Source organism: Hyalella azteca, unplaced genomic scaffold (assembly GCF_000764305.2).
Source record: "Hyalella azteca isolate HAZT.00-mixed unplaced genomic scaffold, Hazt_2.0.2 contig408, whole genome shotgun sequence".
NCBI lineage: Eukaryota > Metazoa > Arthropoda > Malacostraca > Amphipoda > Hyalellidae > Hyalella > Hyalella azteca.
The window spans coordinates 15,731-37,834 of NW_025930760.1; the positions used below are offsets into that span (position 1 = coordinate 15,731).

Consider the following 22,104-nt stretch of genomic DNA (forward strand, 5'->3'; position numbering starts at 1 on the left):
ACAAGCAACTGTACAAGCAGCTAATGATGATAACAAAAAGCTGTACAAGCAACTGTACAAGCAGAGATGATGACAGCACCGCTGTACAAGCAACTGTACAAGCAGTGATGATGACAGCACAGCTGTACAAGCAACTGTACAAGCAGTGATGATGACAGCACCGCTGTACAAGCAACTGTACAAGCAGTGATGATGACAGCACAGCTGTACAGTAATAACATAAACAACTCAAGTCATCAGGACTAAAATAACAAAGGCATCCCACAGCTGCTCTTCCATAAGCAACGCTCGCGTCTCGTCATTGTACGGCAGCGATTTGAATCCTGTAACATTCCATGAGCGATCCAGCAACATGTGGCATGAGTTTCATAACTGAACGCTGGAGTTCGGGGTAATGGTGCTGCATGTTCTCACTCAGATCTGATTAATTAATTCTACACTTCTCATTATTGATGAACGTACTAACCGATATATTGTGTATTAATGACGGAACAACAAGCCTAATGTCAGTCAGAGGCTTCTTGTTATTGTTATTGTAATTCAAAATAATTGATATTGTTATTCAAAACAAAATTTTCCTGGAAATCTGTTTACAAAGTTACATGTTTTCACTACACTTTTATCAGATAAAATTGAATGACTTTTTAATACACTGACCAATGTATTGATTAAAGCTAGTTTGATTAAAGGTTCAGTTTTTGGTGACCAGCCAGAAACTTGAAAAATTATTATTATTCTGAGCTGAGGTCTAACCTTAATTTCTTTAATTAAATATATTGAGTCTAGATATTAGCTTGAATTATAATTATTTCTAACAACAGCTCCGCTATGTTCCTCACTAGGAACAGTTTGAGCTATTTAACTGAAACGTTCTTCAAAAGTTTTCGCGCACTCGGCGTTCGCTCATGCATGGACTTGAATGGTTGGGGTGTAGCTATAGAGCGCACCGACGGCAGGTAAGCTTCGGTGAGCGTGTTTATATCTCATCTCTATCTTGAACATGAAATTAAATAGGGAATATTCATTCTGTTTCTTGAATTCCTAGACAGAAATTTTCTGGAGGATTTATAACCTGTAAAATACAACTTAATGTCCTATTTGGCGTTCTAAGGCCATGGCATTTGGCATCTCGAAGCCACGCCATTTGAAATCTTGACGCCATGGCATTTGGCGTCTATATGAACACATGCCCTGGCTCACGAACTTTTCGTATTTCGAATTCGAATACACCATCACGAATACACCATCATTGACTATAATCCTACCGTTTTGTTCAAAATTCTCACCCGTGCAGCGAGTAATGATTTTCTAGTAAGAGAAATGCTGACACAATAGGAAATTAAATCACAGAATCTTTAGCGAGAAGTCAATCTAAATAACTGAACTTCAACGAGTAATTTAAATCCCAGTCAAGGGAATTAAGGTTCGATTTTATCTTCATCCGCATTCATTTTTGTACAACTGTCCCATTTGCATGGTATATTTAAGAAATATGAATTCGAGTCATAAATCTTTAGATTGGAAAAACCCAAAGCCCGCATTAGAAATAAATGCACAGAATGAAGTCAATAAAACAAGCTAGCATTATGCTTGCGAAATCGCTTTTATTTTGTCGCGGACATCAATCAACATATTATTGCTATGTAATCCTACCACCAACTTCATGAGGTCACGTCACACACATGTAAACTAACTATTCGTATGTACACAATACTGCTGCTAGTCTCTAATTACCTGCACTGTAAGTAGTCTTTTTCTCATGACAAATATGTCGCAATTTTCTTGGTTCCGCAACAACTTAATAATGTCGGGGTCACAGTCATGCTTCTGGACTCCGGTTGTGCAGAATTATTTATATTTCAACCTCATTGCCAGCAGTAACTTAGTGCTTCAGAATCATCCTCGATTTCAATGTGAATCTAAAAACAAATCGCGGGCTTCTTCGCAATATCCAAGACATCAGAGCCACCACTGGGGAGGGAGCAGATGGAGTTTTGAGCCTGGGATTGGATTTGGAGGAAACTGGAAATTTTTTTCTTGAATTTCCACCGTTTTCCGCCAGTGGCCAACAAGCGTTTCATTCACATAACTTAAGTACATAAATATGACATTCAAGAATAGAGAAATAACAACATTTACAAACATTTACAAACATTTTCGGTGCCTGTCTTCTGCTTGGCAGATTCCTCTCCTCGTGAGGAAAATATTCACATTTTGCCCTTTTGCGATTTGCTTGTGTAAAAATTTTCTATTATTCCATTTATTCAGTATATTTTTGCACTTGTGACACGACTATCAGAAGGCTACTGAGTCCAATATATCTTAAGCACAATTGTGTGGAAAAATTCAACTTTTCAATAATCATAATTAATATATTCGATAAATCATGCAATTCGTGTATCAATAATTCAAAGTCAACGACGGATGAATTTTCGTTCCGCTTAAATCTACGATTCATGTAAATCGAGCGTGAACATTTTCGCTTTCATTTTCCCTTTCGGTCTGTAAGCAATTTCCTGAGGAATGAACAGCAATATCGACGAGAGTATTAACAAATTTATCAAATATTAAAATCGACAGCAAGAAAATAATTATTGTTAAACGGGAGTTGAGAAAAACAGATGAACCCGTCAGGCTTGATGCCTTCAAGAATTTTTTCTAGTTAAAGAAGTTCAGCGTTCCTGCAGCAGATGCGCGTAGATTAACCTATCACGATTACATTATAGACAAACCACCTACATGCATGAACCATTATAGTCGCTTGTGATAACCATTACCACGCGCGTTGATGGTGCAGGTATGCGTTATTATTGTGATACAGAGGCGGCATTCCTGACGGGAATGACCCTCCGAGCGCCATTCCCGTTCCCGCCGCCCCGTTCGCCATTCCTTGAGACCGGCCGAAAGAGTCCAGCGACGCGTCGCACGTCAGATGCGTTCCATGCAGCAGCGACGTTGACGTTAGGAGCGACGTAGCGTTGGTGTTAGACGTCGGCGTCACGGAGCCCAGAGACGCGTGGTCTCTTAGTGTGTGATGATGATGGTTGTGGTGATGGTTGTTGAGCTGCTGGTGATGATGGTGAGTGTGATGGTTCAACGATGAAGAAGACAGAGTCCCCGAAATCTTTGAGTCGAGGAGCCCACCGCTGCCGTTCACCAGATCGGAGGAAGGTAAGTTAGTGACGGTGCTGGAGGCGTTGGTGGAGGATGGGGTGTTGGAGGTGGATGAGGAGGAGGAGTTGTTGTTGTTTGTTGCGCTGCAGTTGCTGCCTCCTGCAGGAGTCTTGCCTTCCTCCTTGACCAGCACGGGCACAGACACCCGCCGAGGCGACGTGGTTGCCTGCGAGATGAAACAATAAGCGTCAGTAAATACTCTCTAAAACCTGAGTGTATCCATTTCTCGGGATTTTTCTAGATTTAAATACCCTCATTTCTGTTTCATTTGTAATGCTATACATGAGTAGAATATAATATATACCGTTTAATTATATATACCGTTTAATTGTCATAATAATTCAAAGCGGTATTGAAACATTCATATATACATATCGGAATTAATTTGAATTTTAAGTAATCTCTGTCTTCGATTATCGAAGCCACACGCATATTAGTTTCCATTCTCAAGTATTACATCTTTCTGGAATTTTCTGATCATCTAAACTGTCCCTCAAAGAACAAGTCAAGACCAAATAAACAGCTGCTCTTGCTCACCGAGTTGCCGCTGGGCTGCTCCGCCATGGCCTTCTCTTTAGCGGCGCGCTTCATCTTGTAGCGGTGGTTCTGGAACCAAATCTTCACCTGCAACACCAAGCAGAGGGATGTTTTATTATAAACTGCTAACATGAAACTTGCTACAGTGAAACCTGCTACAGTGAAATCTGCCGCAGTGAAACATGCTACAGTGACACCTGCTACAGTAAAATATGCTGCCGTGAAGTCTGGCCAAGCGAGTGCACGTCACGAATCCAGTATATATGACATGCATGACCATTAATAAGCTTTAACTGTTGAGCGTAGAACAAGAATAGATTTGTTAATATGAAAGGGAAGAGCCATTATACACATTCGTAAATAATTGTTATGAAAATAAGTTGTGATGGTCCTAAATAATTCGAAAAAAAAAACAGACGTGAAAATTCACAACCTAGATGGATTACCATGAACATGATTATAGTATCGAACAAATCTAATTGCAGACAAAGACCTTTAGGTTTCTTCCGTTTTATGCGCACTGATAATAATTATACACTGATAAATAAGATAAGCAATGATGTAAAGCGCTTCTTTCCACAAAGTATTAATTGGCTATCATGAAGCTTTTTTTAACTATGAGCACATTTTTCCAAATTTTTACATGATTTTATGTTTAGAAAATGCTCGTTTGTGGCGTCGTCTATGCATAATGATATCGGCAAGTTTACCTTAATTTTTAACCCAATGAATAAGGCCCACAATGAAATATAAAGCACAATTTACCAGTCAGTAATAATGCAACTCGCGCGCAATATTGCCGTACACATTACAATGCATCCAACATCAAAAGATAATCCGGCATAAGCCACAACGGCCAAATAAATGATGTCAATAAACAAAACAAATAACAAGCCAAATGCCGGCGCCTGGGCTGCAACAAACCAACGTCATCCCCCGATGTAACCGCACGGTTCCGGCTTGTAATCCGCAGTAAATCTGGCAGATTGTCGGATCACAAATGCTGGCGTGGCAATTGTCAGCTCGTCTCGTCGGCTGCCGACAGCTCAATGTGACGCCAGCCTTCTTCCTCAGCCGACAAACTTTGGATCTTTTTGCCGTGCCGGAACTTTTATGGGGGCTCAACAAATGATCCACAATGGCTCTCAAAGCTGAAGCGAACTTAAAGTCATTCAAAGTCGTTCGTAACTTAGCGAGCGCCGGACGAGGGTTTGGAATACATAACATTTAAAGACGGATGAAAAGGTTAGCAATCAATGATCGACTGAGACTCCTCTGTCTTGTGTGGTATGTTTCACTCTGGAGACGGAGGACGACGAAGGCGGTGCACCAGCGAGACCTTATACTACGAAGTGTTAAGCTCATTATAAGGTCAAAAGGTTAGACTTTAAACTGTGGGAGTGCAAGCATGTAAGGCATACGTTGCACTGAGATGACCATGACGTTTGCAACACACGTCGAATTCAAACAAACGTTTACAACACACGTCGCATTCAAACAAACGTTTACAACACACGTCGCATTCAAATAAACGTTTGCAACACACGTCGCATTCAAACAAACAAAGCTTCAGTCAATGGATGTCATTTGGTCTCTACTCCTCCGGGACGAGGATGAATATCAAGCTGCGCTGGAACGTGATGCTGGCAATGCATGTACGTCAGAAAATCAATTGCAAGATTTTCGACTGCAATATCATACACGATTATCGTGCTTGAAATAATCGTTGGAATAACGATTATCGCTAATGACCCGTCGTACCAACCTGCCATTGGAGATGATTTGAGCAACATTTTCAACTATAATAAATATTGAACTCCTTACGAAGGTACAACTTATTTTGAAAAATATACCAGAATATTGAGCATCTTTACTCCTGTCTGCAAGTCCACAAATTGCAGGCAGTTGGTTGTCGTCCAGGCCGTGCATTGAGTTTCTAGTGAGTTACTCTCACTCTCTCTGGACGTCCCACTCGTCCACTCTTCCTTCTTTCCCCTCTCTCTCCCCCTTTCTCTCTCTCCTTCAAGGGCCATCGAGCCCCCCATCCCCTTTACACCCCTCTCCTCCCCAGCCTAAACCCATCATCCTCTTCCTTTCTCTACCTGTCCACAATTTATACCGACATTGCTCGTTCCTCGTGAAACGCTGTTCTAATTTTTCTAATAATAAAAACACTGGCGGAAGAACAATAAAAATTCTCAAAAGGTCCTTGAGACAATTAATTGGATTGTTCAAGAAATTTGCAATGAAATATTTTTTATTCTACGGTTATTTAATAACTACATTATTTTCCGCGAATATACGTGAGTGCACGGACACGCTAATATTTAGACCACAGAACGGCACACCCTCACGGTACGAAATCTGTCGAAGCTCTGAAGAACAACAAAGTGTTCACTAAATGAACACACTCGTAAGAGGCTCTAATGAACAACAATCAGTTTGCTATAATAACACAATTGTAAGAAGCTCTGAAGAACAACAGCCAGTTCGCTATGAGAACACAGTCATAAGATCTCTCGAGTAAACTGATGACCCTAAATTTTGCACTCATCAGCAATCTAATTATTCAACAATTTCTTGGATATTTCGACTGTAGCTCATGGGCTCGTATAAATTACAGGATTTAGTTTTACAGGATATGCTCGTATAAATTACAGGATTAGTTTTACAGGATTCCTGTATAAATAACAGGATTTAGTTTTAAATTACAGGATTTAGTACCCCAGGTGAGATTATTAAGCCTGATTGTATATGTCTGATTGTATTATGTGCACATAATCACCCTCGTCCGTGGGATCCATCACAGCTGCGGTCACTCGTCACAACCGTTGTCACGCCCTCGTCTCGTGACGTCATAACGGAAATTAGCTGAGACTGGCAGTTAATCCGAGGGTTTGTGAGGACGTGCAACATGTGACGGTTTTAACGTCGCACTTCTACGGCACATCAAAGACCAGCGAACAACAGCGCGACTGCCGTGAGCCAAACGAGGGGAGATTGACCAGATCTCCGCACTGATTCGCGGAGTCAATTCACCTTTGCGAGTGTCTTTTAGTTTTCAATCTCCGCTCTCTCCGAGTTTTTTTTAACATTGGGATGTGAAGCTTCTAAGACGATGGAGCTGTTAATAAGTTCAAACGCTGTTTTATGCCTATCGGGTATATTTTTAAATGTTTCTAAGGAAAATATAAAAGTATATAAATTAAACTTAAATTAAAAATAACATTGACGCAAAAAATTTTTTTAGTTAGTACGTGTTACTTCCTTCTTGATCTGTCCATTCAACTATTTTTTTAGAAGTAAAGATGTTGTTCTGATTTTCCTTATTTAGATTCAATCAACAATAATTTCTACTAAGTTGCTTTTCGTCGCTCGGGAATGAATATATTACAAATGTCTAAATACATATATACAAATAAATAATTTTGAATTGAGGGACAATTTCTTTGTAGAATACAAAACTTAAATTATTCGATGCAGTTTTGTTCACTACCGATAATAATGCTGAGACCTTAAAAATTTTAAATCTCCAATGTATTATTAGTTAGACACAATTTACTATTATTGTTAAAAAATTTTATCTACGTGTCATGCTTTTTTAATTGCTTTTATCTTTAATTTACAGCAGAACCTAACTGTAACAATCTCATTTTGTTCAAAGTAAATGCTCTCCTGTAGACATTTCCCTTCTGGTGAGAATGCATCCAGAAATTTCACTGCATTAAGACAGTGATGAATCATTTCAATATTTAACAATAATATTATTGTACGATGCAATACAAAATTGCATGCTGGTGTCCCTGTATCAAGACTGGGACACAATATTGTATAATCGTGTAGTTGTATCAAGACCGGGCGTAATATTGTATAGTCGTGTAGTTGTATCAAGACCGAGATATAATATTATTTAATCGTGTAGTGTAGTTGTATACAGACCGGGGCGCAATATTGTATAATCGTGTAGTGTATCAAGACCGGGATGCAATGTTGTGTAATCGTGTTGCTGTATCAAGAACGCGACGCAATATTGTATAATCGTGTTTCTGTATCAAGAACGCGACGCAATAATGTATAATCGTGTTTCTGTATCAAGAACGCGACGCACAATATTGTATAATCGCGTTGCTATACTGGTATGCAATTTAGTGTAACCGTGTTGCTGTATGATCAAGACAGGGACACAATATTGTATAATCGCATTGCTATATCAAGACTGGTATGCAATTTTGAGTAATCGTGTTGCTGTATCAAGACCGGGACGCAATATTGTATAATCTCGTTGCTATACTGGTATGCAATTTAGTGTAATCGTGTTAACCTGACAAAAGACGCGCGCCTCTAAGTTGGTCAATTGATAAGCGTTATAAATTACGCAGGTGATCTCGATCTCAACAGGATTTGATCTGGCGTAATAAAAAGCTCAGCTCACCGTCCCCTCGCCGCGCGATCCAATTAGCAGGAGTTCCGTGTCAAACGATCGCGCAGATCATCCGCCCTTATTGCGATGCAGCACCTGCCATCCTGCATCTTGTGTGAGGGTAATGTGTTGCGTGAGGGTAATGTGTTGATGTTGTGTGAGGGTAAAGTGTTGCGTGAGGGTAATGTGTTGTGTGAGAGTAATTTGTTGTGTGAGGGTAATGTGTTGCGTGATGCAATAGCCATTATTTCTATTTTTTCGTACTAGTTCTGGAATTTTTAATCAATAAACAATGAACAACTTCAAATTCAATCATGTATACCCACTCGTACGTGTCTCCTCTCTTTAAATCGATTAATATTACAATATAAAAACCGTATGAAGCTTGCGAAATTTCCTCGGCCGTTTATAAGATCAGATAGCGCAGCGAGGGCCCCAATATCGCACGTCGTCGCGCTCACAGCACGTGCCTCCAGGAGACCGTTACGCTGCCACGTGGGCCGTGATCTACGTACGAGATAATGAGGTGGTCGAGTTATCTTCGTATAAGATAAGTGATCTACGTACGAGATAATGAGGTGATCGAGTGATTTTCGTGTTGTATAACACGCTGGGCAAATGATCTACGTTCAATTCAATGAAGTGTGGCGAACGACTACTAAGTGTGCATGATATCGGTCACTGGTAAGGTGGTTATCTACATCAGTATAGTAGCGCGGAGTGACGACAGAGTTACGTGATGATGTAAGGATCGCGAGATCTACGCTCGAGCTAACACAGCGTTACGTATATGCGATTGAATAAACAGAGAACACGTCGCCACTGATGGAGTTGCAAACGAGTAAAGAGGGCGTAGTAACGTGACCGAATAATTTACGTTAAAACTAACTTAAAAACGTGACGAAGCCGTTGACTGAACCACAAACACTACTTGCATTCTGGTATCGCTATTCTGACTGTCCCTTACATGTGAGTTCCGTGAGCTGAGTTTATTGAAGGCTCGGTGATAAGTCGAGATAGCAGCTCAAACGCAGTTTTGAGAGACTTTATTGTCTATGCTTGCATGCCAATCTTTTTACTCGTTATTTTCTGATGTTTTTGATGAGAAATTTATTAAAAGGGGCCGATTTGCCAAAAAACGAAGTCATTATTCAATTTGATCTATATATATATAATTGAGACAAAAATAGTTATTACTTAAATTATTATTAATCCAAAAAATTGATTATTGCTGTTTTAAAAGTCCATCGCGATTTCATGTAAATATTTGATCATAAATGATCTAAAATCTGAAAGGTACATATTGAATTCGAAGCTTTCTGGACTTATTTCACGATGCGTTCATCGATGTCAGAGCAGCTCTACAAGTTGACATGATCTCACCCCACGCAGCAACAGGATTAGCTCCGTGGTTAAGATCATGGACTGCGATACAATTAAGTGCAGTTCGATGCCTTATATATTGTAACAGATGACGCCGCACTGAAAAGCTCATCCAGCGAATGCCTTCAATAATTATATCACACAAAAACTCGCTTCTTTATGATTATTTACTAAGCCTGTTCGATAGTTAGTAAGTGAGCGGAAGTTATACTGAGAGTTAAGCGATTTTATTGATTTTCTTTGCATTCTAATTGTTGGAAATTGGCTGTAGCTAAAACAATTTCCATGCAAAGCTGCAAGAGAAGCATCCGGCTCCGCATATCCTTTTAAACGAAGCGACGGCAATCATATAAAACTTTATCCCAAGATTTTTTTTTCAGACTCTCCATTTTACTCATATGAACTCTGAGCCTACCGTCCACTCAAAATAGGACGACAATCGATCAACTGTATCGCAGTCCTACTGCCAGTCCGTCAACGAATAACTCTTTTAATAACACAACATGATATTGTGAATTTAACAATTTCCTAAAAATAATAGTGGATATAACCATTCACAAGTCATTCCATGAACGAAAATGGCACATCATCGTATCTTGTTCGTCAACCTTGAACTTAATCGTTATTAGTCAACGAATTATTGGCATTTCTCATAGGGTTTTAATTCTTCGTCATATTTAAACATTGAAAACAGATATATTTCGACTCCAATCACAGACATTTAATTAATGAATATTTTTAAATAATATCAGACCCAAAGGGACGATGGATTCATTCTTTTTATGCAAACATTTTTACATGAATTACACAATTATTTGGGGGGATGAACACCTCAGCTCAGCCGGCACAGGTGTGACAGATTTTCATTTTGTAACACGGTGCACTTGCGGTAAAGAATTTATTTTATCAAAGAAATTTTTTCAAATAAATTTGAAAATAAATGAATAATCAGAGAAATTTTTTCAAAAAGATTTTCAGATAAATTCTCAAATGCGTCTATATTTTTGAGTGCATTTAACTCATAATGGTCTGCCTTGAAGTCTAAAACCCTCCTGGGGGCATAGCTATAATAATGCTAAAAAATATTCAATGGATTGAGGAATTCCTTTTTTGATCAAACCGAAACCGAACTTCAATCTGATCTTCATGACCTTCAATCTTAAATCTGATCATTTAATAAAATTTTTGTTGAGCGTAGGCAAACATACAGACAACCGCAACCAGCTTATTTTATTACTGAGGCTTGCTTACATTAAGCATGTGTCCAGACATACCTTTATTGTTGTCAGCGCTATTGGTATTCTTGTTAAAATAAATGAATCATCAGAGAAATTTTTTCTAATAAATATTAAAATGTATCTATAATTTTGGGTGCAAATAATTCATAATGGTCTGCCTTGATGTCTAAACCTACATCAGAATAATACTCAACCTTCCCGGGGACATAGCTACTACTACTATAATGCTCGAAATATTCAACAGATTAAAAAATTTCTTTCTTGTTCCATCCGAAATCAAACTTCAATCTGACCGAAGTATTATTTGTCATGTAAAAAAGTTCATGTTGATTGTGAGTAAACATTCAGGCAACCACGACCAGCTTATTTCAGTACTGATGCTATACTTGCATTAACCTTGTGTCCAGGCATACCTTAACCATGGTCAGCGCTGTTGGTATCATTGTTCCTGTTAACTAGAATTATCTTCTGTATATTTTATTTATATATTTTGTAGTATTTTATTATTATATTTAATTTTTTTCTAGTATATATTATTTATATTTTATTTTATTTATATATTTTCTAGTGTAGAGGTGGCTGACCTGCTGTGGGGTGAGGTTGATGAGCGACGCGAGGTGTTCCCTCTCGGGGGCACTCAAGTATTTCTGCTGCTTGAAGCGCCGCTCCAACTCGTACACCTGCGACACAAAGCCTGTTGTTCCTCACGTACTTCAAGCATTATCATTTACTAGTGCTGCGGGTGTGAATTATGATCCTATGAACAAATAATAAAGTAGCCGCAATTCTTTAAAAATTCTCTGGATTTTTAAAGCTCGCTCGTTTCGCGTTACAAGAATATCAATGAGTCGCACGCGCTATATCATGAACACTTTTCTCGCTTGTCTTCCTTCCTGGCTCTCTTTGCAGAATATAATAAATGGTAAAGCTCTTGCACCAACAAATGATTTGTTTATCCATTAGCTCAGTCCGTCAATCAATTCGTTTGAGTCTGCTCTGAATATCATGAAATTAAAAGGGTTACTTAATTCTGAAACACCCTGTATATCAAACATCACCAAGATTATTGCACATAATGAGATGGATAGAAAAGATAAGTAACATTATTTTCTTCATTCAAAATTAATGCTAAATCAAATAAACTGCAAAACTTCCATTTCAAGTTCTGTTAAATAAATTATCTACTAGAATTAACAGCAACGCCCGTATTTCGGAGTTTTCGATCAGAGTGTTGGAATGCATGTACGCATTCCGAGAAGTTCCCCTCAATTTTAATGTCGTGTTCGTAATCTTATTTTTAATAACTCAGGAATACAAATGGGTCGTTATTGGGTATAAAAAATATTAAACTAAATCGTTTGAATTCTGTAACGTTTATTCGGGCCTGGATTCTAAATTCAGGAATTGTCGCATTTGTAAGAAGCTTGAGATATTTGCTCTTGTTTAAAACGAGCTTTGCTCAGAAACGTGGCTTGTTTCATTGCCTGGAGGGCAAAGAATTCACGTCAACTGAATTCTTGCAAACTTCTGCTGGCATTTATGATCGCTGCGATGGAAGAAACTAAGACGATTAACACCGAATTTGGCAGGCAAGTTTACTTATGCGACATAAAATTTCATGAAAATGACAATCTCAAACGTCTGAACCGACAATTATAATGTGTTTTTATATATATTATAATAATTTCGGTTTGACTGGGCAGATGACAGTGATAAACCCCAACTACTGCATGGTCGCTCGCAAACTCAATTTATCAAAGGAATCCTGGACTAGAGGAGCCTTTGCCTGCAATAAAAGCAGCGACACCAGAACAGAAATAGAATTAATCCTGACTGTGGAGTGGCCAGCTTATCTCAAGTGTGCTACATGCGATACAAATGCAGTTTAGTAAAATGATCTTCACGAAAAGCTCTTATATATACTTATCAAATGAAAAAATTTCACTTATTAAATCCATCGAAACTCCGATTTTATGTTTAGTACTTTCGGATGCATATTAATAGCAGTTTGCCTTCTGAATATCTCGAGTGTATCTCAAACAACAGCAAACCTAACAACTGGAAAACTCACACAAAATGCGCTGGCCTAGCAACAACATCAATGTTATTATGGAAGAAATTCTACTCATATCGCATGATTTTAAGCGACCACCATTACATGTCGCTGGATGAGTGGGTTTGGTAGTTCACACATGACGCAACTCTGACGTCATCGTGTTACGGGGCACCAAAAATGCAACACACATTATACGCAAGCTTAAATTGTTACTTTTAGTCAGACAGAACAACCTACGCTGGGCATGTCAACCAAAATCACAGGAACTTCATAAAGTTAATAGCTGGCATATGACACAATTCATAAAGTCGCTAGATTGCTTTAATCGCAGATTCACTAGAAATTTAAAAGCGAAGAAAACACCACAAAAATTCAGCCTATCTCTATTGAAAACATTTCGGAGACCAGCTCCATCGCCAGTTCGATTATCGAACTGACGATGATGCTGGTCTGCGAAACGTTTTCAATAGAGATATGCTGAATTTTTGTGGCGTTTTCTTCGCTTTTAAATTTCTAATGACACAATTCTACTCGTACAACAACTGCAACAAGAAACCCAATGTACTCACTGGCAAATCTGGGGTCGGTTGTGGATGAGCCGTACCATGCGGCGGCTGAGGCGGGGTAGTGGCTGAGATCTGTGTTGCAGTACTGGTACGTGGATGCTGCTGAGCCGAACTGTGCCATATGAGCCATAGGGCTCATGCCATACGGGTTCTGCATCGCCACGGCCGCCGTGGCAAAGTCCGTGACAGAAGCACAGGGGGCGAGCCCCCCACCAGAGGACGTGATGCCCCCCCTGGCAGCCTGGTCGGCGATGGAGGCCGAGTACGAAGGCGATGCTAAGGCCGCGTCCAGGGGACTCAGGAGCGACGTTACGGAGAACGCTGCGTTAGGGTTCGATGACGTCACACCCACTCTGGGACTTATACTCATGGTCAGGGTGGGTCTTGGGTACGAGGTGGGCTTGGGTACGAGGTGGGCTGGGGTACGAAGTGGGCTGGGGTACGAAGTGGGCTTATGTACGAGGTGGGCTTGGGTAGGTCTTGGGGGGCCCAAGGTGGGCTCGGTATGGGTCTTATGTATAGGAACTAGCAGGCCTCGGTACTCAGATGGTCGGGGAGCAGGATGCCTTAGAAAACTAAAATGTTTACGGTGTATAAAACCTTGACCAGCTCCAATTTTACGGGAGTTGGATACCTTGAAATGCTGCAATTGTCCGTGAGCAGGCCATGGAGTGCTCTTGTTCCTGAGTTACGATATGTGCGCTCCTATTTAGTGTAGATATTTCTTGTACTGCTAATGTAGAAGGCAATGTTCTGAAGGTGCGTATTCACCAGGGTTACTATATTGGAGTTACGATGTCAGAAGCTCCAGCAAAATGCAAGCCGAATTAAGTAACTTGAAATGAATGAAGTAACGGTTGATAGAAGTAATGGCATGTGAAGTGTACGTACTGAGTTATTACCTCCAAGGTTGCAGAAATCAAAAAATTATTTCCGCCAAATTTTCACAAATTTGATCAGCAACCATGCATTCATTGCATGATGATTGCATAAATTCTTGAAAGAAACTTAGAGTCCTCAAATGAATCTAAACAATAAAAAATAGGTAAGTACTGGTAGGAGGTTGGAAGTGAAAAAAGCTTTCTTCTAAAGTGATTTTGAATTATCAGGGATTTAAACCAATTTAACAAAACTTATTTGAAGATGATGCGCAATAAGGAAATCAAAAGCTCAATAAATCTCAACAGCTCATTTGTGTTGACATTTTAAAAGTTAAAAAACTTGTACGTTCCAAACTTTAAAAACATATTAGGGAAATTTCAGTGAATTTACGAATATGATAGCGAATAAATCTAAAAACAGCGCCCAGCAGTGAATGAGCATGATGTATTATATTGTAATTTATGTTAATAATTGTTGATGGTAATCTTGGTAGAAAATCCCTACAGAAAAACACGTATTTCTAACACTGTATCATCGAAAATCTTCGTTGTTGAGTCATGGTGATGCGTTGTTAAATTGATTATGGTATTATGTATTATGGTTCAATATGCTGTATTATGGCTCAAAATGCAGTGTAGTGAGAGTTGCAGTGAGCTGTAGCGTGGCAGATAGACGCAGTGGTTTACAGTCCTCGCAGCGAAGACGTTAGACGTCGCGTGTGATGGTCGCGACGTAGTTACGTTACTCATCCGTACACTGCAGGAGGCGCGCTATAACATTTGATGTCATCAACGCCCAGCCTGTTTTTTTACAGAGAGTAACCAAATTGTTATCTGTTTCAGCGGCAAAAACTAAACATCGCTCAAGTTTGACACCGAATTACATTTTTTTCACCAAGACACTTCATGAAGATTCTATAAAACAACAGAAAGTTGCAAAGAACAGCCGTTTATATTTTATTCTGTGCACAATCTAGTTCATTTTTGTGACGTGGAGCTTCCAAACTACAGCCAAGCAAACAAATAAATGAAACCATTTCTTTCGGACCTGAAAAATAACGGATAAAGCTGAATAATAAATGCAATGCATTACTGTAATTATCGTCAGTGAAAGTATTGCTGCATTAATAAATACGGCTCATAAGATGTTAATTAAAATGATGTTTTGTAATTAAAATACCGCGCTAAAATTTTGGCAAAATATTCTTTAATTTATTTATATTTACTTCTCATGTTCGTGGAGAAATTTGGTTCGAGTATAAAGTTTTTTATTATATAACACGATTCACGATGCTCGCTTCGAAAATTGCTATTGCTTCTATGAATCTAATTGCGAAGACATAGATAAGTGAGGTTCAACCTTCACCCATCGTTATTTACTTATTAGCTTTATCTTCATTTATATTAAATGCTACTGAAACATGGCATTCATTGTAGGAATGAGTAAATTTGCGTAAGAGAATTAAAAAAATTAATTATGATGAGAAGCATGATTGAATTTTTCTACGAACATGCCTGCCTCATCATATGAAACAATATTTCAAATTATTCTCTGGACTGCAGCTACATGCACTAGGCCGGAGAAGCAGAGAACATATTTGTCATTTCGAATTTTTAGGGTTGATATTAATTATTTAAACAGGACAGAAACTTGGACAGGACACTTATACAAAATTGAAAAAAATTCACGCTTTTTCACATGTTTTCAATCCAAAGATAATTAATATGAATTACATTTAACACGATTTTTGCAAATCGAGTCGAGTTTTTTCTTTAAACCATTGATCAGCGACAAGTCAGCATTTTTAGTTGAACGTTATGAATAAAAGTATACAGGGTGTCCCCAAAAAAACCATACCCAAATTTGAATGACTGTAACTCGAAAAGTAATAGAGTTAAAAAATTTTGGAATATCAGGATTTGTTCCCTATTTTTATCTCTATCTCTCCACCAAAAATCAGACAGATCGATGTATCCATAAGCGTTATATGGAACTTTCAGTGACGTGTGCTAAAATCGTGCTTGCGCAAAGTTTTAGTAAGAGCATTTTGCATAATCATTACGATGTCTTGACATATTTTCTTTCCGCTGTTTTATTTTTTGTATCTTTGGTGAGACAAAAACATGGCAATCTTTGGTGAGAGACAATCATGACAATCTTTGTGAGAGACAATCATGACAATCTTTGGTGAGACAAAAACATGGCAATCTTTGGTGAGAGACAATCATGACAATCTTTGTGAGAGACAATCATGACAATCTTTGGTGAGAGGCAATCATGACAATCTTTGGATTAGCACACGTCACTGAAAGTTCTATCAAACGCTTATGGCTACATCGATCTGTCTGATTTTTGGTGGAGAGATGCAGAAAAACATAGGGAACAAACCCTGACCTTCCAAATTTTTTTAACTCTATTAATTACTTTTTTGAGTTACAGCCATTCAAAGTTGGGTATCGTTTTTTGGGACACCCTGTATTTATAATAATATAATAAAATAATATGTATAATATAGATCTTTGAATTGTCTTCGTTTCCCTGATTGTTGTTGCATAGAAGTATTTATATATATAAGTTTGACAACTGTCCATCATTTTCATTCTATAAATTTTTTAAACAAGAATATTTATATATACATAAATTTTTTTTAAATATTAGGCAAGGCAATTATACTGCATCTGCAACAGACAACCAGCCACAAAAATCTCCATGCAGTCACATGAGTATTCGATATTTTACTTCTGAAAATGCAGCGCACGATAAATGATATCTGTGGCATTTCAACTTATATTCTATATTAACATTGACGGAAAATTTTGTCTGCAATTAAATGAAAAGCTTTTAAATCATTAACAAAAAGTAGTTTATAAAATAAATCAGTGGCTATTTCCATTCTTGATAATTAAATTCATTGAAAGTGATTCGAAAATTATTTGTGAAGTTTTTATAACGTCTTTTCAAATTTTATCATTTGCTATGTAATTATTCACTTCATTCAAGAAATAAAACATGAATGCAGGAATATAATAAATTATGTTGTGGCGCATGGCTGTAATAAAACTGCAGTGAACTTTGCGATTTTTGAGGAATGGGTTTGCTGCATTGCTCAGTACACACTTTGACCAAACCAGGCATCGGAGCTGAACTCTAATATTCTCCCCGTAATTGAATAAGGTAAGCTTCAAATTGTGAGGGGGCGACTGAGCACCTTGAGAGTTCAGAAATTAAGTAAGTGGAACGCCCGTAATTTATAGCAAATAAATTCATTTTCTTTAAATTATATGCACAGATAGGAAAATTTTTTACTTCACTGCATTAGTACATTAACACTGGAACTGCTTTCAAAATTAAAGAAAGTAGAAGTTTATTAGTTTGTAACACACTGTTCCCCAATTTCAATAATTATTCCATCATGATATATCACAAGCAATATAAACACATACAATTTGCATTTTCTAGGCACCGATCGATATTTCACTGTTAGGTTCCCTTCACTTCGTTATAGAGACAGTTTCACGCGCGTGTACACTTTATTGTTGGTATTTTCTGTCTTTGAGACACGGACGTATTTTCCCCGTGGGTGTATCGCCCGATAATCCCCCAAGTCACCACATCGAAGGGAATCGAGTCGCCCTTGAAGACAACAAAAAAAATCCTTTGGAGTGCGGCAAGTACGAAGTGAGCTTGAGCAGGTCTTGCTGGCGGCGAGCAGTAGCACTTGAAGGCACCGAAGAGCAGAACTCGAGAACTCGAAGCAATGCAAAGTAAGTTGGAGCAGCGGCAGCAAGCAAGAGGTGCGACCCGTAGCAAGGATTGCAACACTCACAGCATCTCTCCAAGTGGTAGTAACAATTAATGTTTTGGGTGTAGGGTTGCTCTAGAATTGGTCTTGAGATAAGAAGTGTGGTGCGGTGCTTGGTAATATGATACTCGGAGGGCGAGGAGTGTTCTCTGAAGGGCTCTTGCAAGCTCTCCGGCATTTTCCCTAAAACCGACGCTTCAACTTTTCTGCGTCAAGAGCCGCCTCTCCAAACCTCGATCCTTTGAGAGCCCTCATTGGAAGCTCGCGTGCCAATGAGAGGCATCGCTTTAAAAAAACCCTCCTCGACCAGCCAATAAGAGACCTCGTATTAGAGAAGGTCTGGGATTTCAGCCAATGAGGACGTGGCTTAAAGACAGGGCTCATGGGTTCCTCCTCGGTTCTTGGTTCTAAGAACCAATGGATTGTTGGTCCGGAAGCACTTGACGGGATTGGCTGGAGCTGCGGCCTCTTAAGTCTGCTCCAGCGTTTGAAATATTTGTGAACGCTCCTCTACAATGCTCTTCGAGATAACAATAGCCCCAAGAAATGCTCTACTAAAGAAAACCAATGAATAACTTCAAAGAACATCGCGATATTGCAAGGAAAACCTACAAAGCTCCTCAAAAATACTGCACCTTCATCACAAAAATGTCTTCTTTAATGAGCAAAATTGAGATGATGTTCACGAACAGCGCACGAACGCTGCTCAAAAATATTCCTCGTTTCCGCTCAGGGAAATAAGTGTTTTTTTAAGCTGAAAAGCCAAGGTTCTTATGGGCATAAATTCTCCGTAAATATGCACTAAAGATTCGACCTCTCAGTTCAAAGATTTTTTGGAACAACCGTCGAAAAAAATTATAACTGCTATTCCCAAACAGCTCTGATGATATTTTAATTCGAATGAAATTTTTACTTCATCACTTCATAAAGTTTTTCTTTCAAGCTGTGAATCCTTTTACACCAAATGATGTTTCAGAATGAATCGTCATCTTTTTAAAGTACTGCTGCTTGGCAACTTCACCTTTAATATTTGTCAGTGACTAAAAGATGTTTCCAATCAATATAACGCGCTAACAATTTGTCAGAATATTGTTCAAGATATTTATATTCACTTTTTATGTTTGTGAAATTTGGTTCGAGTATCAATCTTTTTATTATAACTCAATTCACAAACTTTTCACCATTAATCTGAGAAAATTTAATTGGTAAACTTATATATGTTAACTAGTTTATTCATTAGCTGTATTGTAACAGGCCAGATATTGGCCTCGTTTTGTGTAGCAATTTTCAAGCCGCCGCACTCCTCGAAAGACTGCAGAGAAAAATGTACTAGCCGAGCTGTCCTCGGATGTAGTCTGACTCTAGTAGGGAGCGACTTCATCGTTCACAATGATGTGCCCATCATTGCTATGTTATCGTTCTAAGTCATCTGGACCTTTAAAGTGCAATTGATTTTGCAATATTTCAAGTAATTATCGCAAGTCTCTTAAGTAAACATCGGCCTTAACTTCGATTGTTTCAATCTTTCACAAACCGCAGGGCTCGATGGCAGCAACCAATTGAAAGGATTATATGTAGTAGTTTCCTGCTACAGTATTGCATTGATACTTTCACCACACAATATCCAACATACAGTATGTAGAGCGACAGCTTGGAGCCCTCAAGTCTACGGACATCGATCGTAACATTTAAATATCCAACGTCAGCTTAGCACGTTAAAGTCCACGGACATCGGTCGTAACATTTAATATGTTGGGTTAGCTCTTGCATACAATAATTCCACGGGAATCGAGCTAACACATTGATGTCCTAAGTATCTCTAAGCATACTTGTAAAATAATATCAGTCAGAACTCGAAACATTTGAATATACAGCGTCAGGACTTGTCCTTGGATATCGGCGGTTATTGTCCAGCGCCAACAAATGGCATTTGACTCCTCAAATGCCTGCCTCAACATTCTAATATCCGACGTCAGCTAAAGGCTTTCTAGTCCGCGGACATCAGCTGTAACATTTGAATATCAAGCGTAAGCACCAGGCTTACAAGCTTACGGATTCTATAGTTTCTTGACAGCTCCATAATCATAAATCTGCGAATGCCAATTGCTGTATTTGAATAAGCTCTCTTCATTTAGAGGAAACACCCAATTTCATGCTTCAGTGCTGTTCTTATATTGATAATTTTCTCTAAATTAAAAAAATGCATCATCACATTCATAGCAAAAAATTATCTCGAAACGCAAACGTACCTAATGATTCTTTCTTTTAACTGAAAAATATATTTAGTTTGTGCGTCTGGTGATTTATAGAATTCAAATTCGACAAGAGTTTTCACATGGAAAGTTTTCATCAAAAATGCATATACCATTTCAATGGTCACTGATGCAGAGGTTTCAAATAAGTTAAATTTTATCTTAATTATATAATTTAAATCCGTAAATATTTATTTAATTCTAATTACATATACACTTGAGACCACTAATATGAGACATCGGGGTAAATGAATTGTATGCAACTTTTCAATTATATTCCTAGATACTATATTTCAAATATTGAATAAATCGATCAATTTCAATATGGAACTCTAAAGCGCCCAACAACACAGCACTCGTACTCTAAATAAAATAATTCCGGCTCAATGCCTCACTAGACAACTCCAGGTTGTGAGAAGAAGTCTATCGCTCAGACAACTTATTGACTTGCAACCTAACCAACCTCGCGCAGCTTCGTGGTGCCGTATATATAGCCACACACTGCCACTCTCTTCACAACCAGTCAGGCAAATACTAAGACTATTTCCAGCCTAAACATCTACGATAATCAAACACCACATTTGATGCCATCTACGTCATTCGTTCAGGTCTTGAACGTCTTTGAATATTATGTGAGAAATTTACATGAAAATTTTAAGGAAGATTGCTACCGAACAATTTTTTCATTCTATATTTGTTGCTTAGTAAGTTTAGTTCACGTATATGAAAATGTTCTTCAATATTTCTGGTTCGCATTTTGAATTGAACTTCAAATACTATTTATTACATCTTTTACTATTGTGAAGAACCTCATGAACCGTTTGTAGGCAGCAGCGATTTTGCGATTGTCGGAACTTTAACTTGCTTCGAATTATCCGACAATCAAATAATTCGAAACTCGATCATCATCTCAATCGAAATTAGGAACTCGCTTCGAATTATTTTCATCGAAATTAACATAAGTAGGTTCATACGTGCTTGTGTAATTTCGCATATTTCGGTATGTGAGTTTGTACTGCGATTGGGCAAGTTTGTGCGAGTTTGTGTGTGTTTGGGTTTGCTTGTGTGTTTGTTTGCCAAGCAAGGCAGGGGGCGGTTGTGTATGAATCCCAGTTGGGGGGCCTCTAAATTCAAAGCAAATACAGATCATAGGACCAGCCCGGTGCCTCAATTACAGCTCCGTAGGCCGCACTGCCGCCGGTCTCGCGTTTCCTGCTTTCAATTTCGCTGCGAATATCGTCCACAATTCTTAGCAAAAATAAAACTTGGCAGTTTATGCAGCTGTATAATCTAAAGGAATTCAGGAACCATGATTGTTGTCAGTTGTACGTAATTTACAATGAAATATAAATAAATACTAAAGGTGTTCGATCAATATCATTTCGAAATTTGGAAACATTATGAATAACATTTACATTATGTGAAACATTATCAAACTGACAGTTAATGAAATTATTTTTGTCTGCTCATTCTTCTTTCAGTAGTACGCAATAAAACATATTACATGATTCTTTATAAAAATTCTATAAAAAAATAAAGAAAATAGATATAATTAATGACTTTTTAGTTTGTTTTTGCAATGAATCTAACTATGTCCGCTGTAGCATTTTGCTATGTTTACTTCCTTCCTAGTATAACCACATTTTTATTAAAATTTAACAAATATAATCGTCGATATTCTGGTCCACGTAAGCGCAACAAATCGGTAAATGGAACATGACTCAAAAAAATGAAAAATGAAGCTTAAAATAATTTCAAAGTTCTAGCGAATCAGGTAGTTAGGATATTAATAGC

General features: G+C 38.2%; 2 protein-coding genes across 2 annotated transcripts; both read right to left on the bottom strand.

Moving 5' to 3' along the window:
• Positions 1-1,595: 1,595 nt before the first annotated feature.
• Positions 1,596-12,002, bottom strand: LOC125177638 (homeobox protein Nkx-2.1-like). The gene is made up of 4 exons (XM_047879783.1): positions 11,999-12,002; positions 11,337-11,446; positions 3,712-3,798; positions 1,596-3,340 (listed from the first exon to the last, which is right to left on the bottom strand). The coding sequence occupies exons 1-4, from the start codon at positions 12,000-12,002 to the stop codon at positions 2,774-2,776; spliced, it is 768 nt and encodes a 255-aa protein (XP_047735739.1). The 3' UTR covers positions 1,596-2,773.
• Positions 12,003-13,321: 1,319 nt separating this feature from the next.
• LOC125177639 lies at positions 13,322-15,296 on the bottom strand. The gene has a single exon (XM_047879787.1). It carries the CDS (start codon positions 13,742-13,744, stop codon positions 13,322-13,324), a length of 423 nt encoding a protein of 140 aa, XP_047735743.1. The 5' UTR covers positions 13,745-15,296.
• Positions 15,297-22,104: the final 6,808 nt, after the last annotated feature.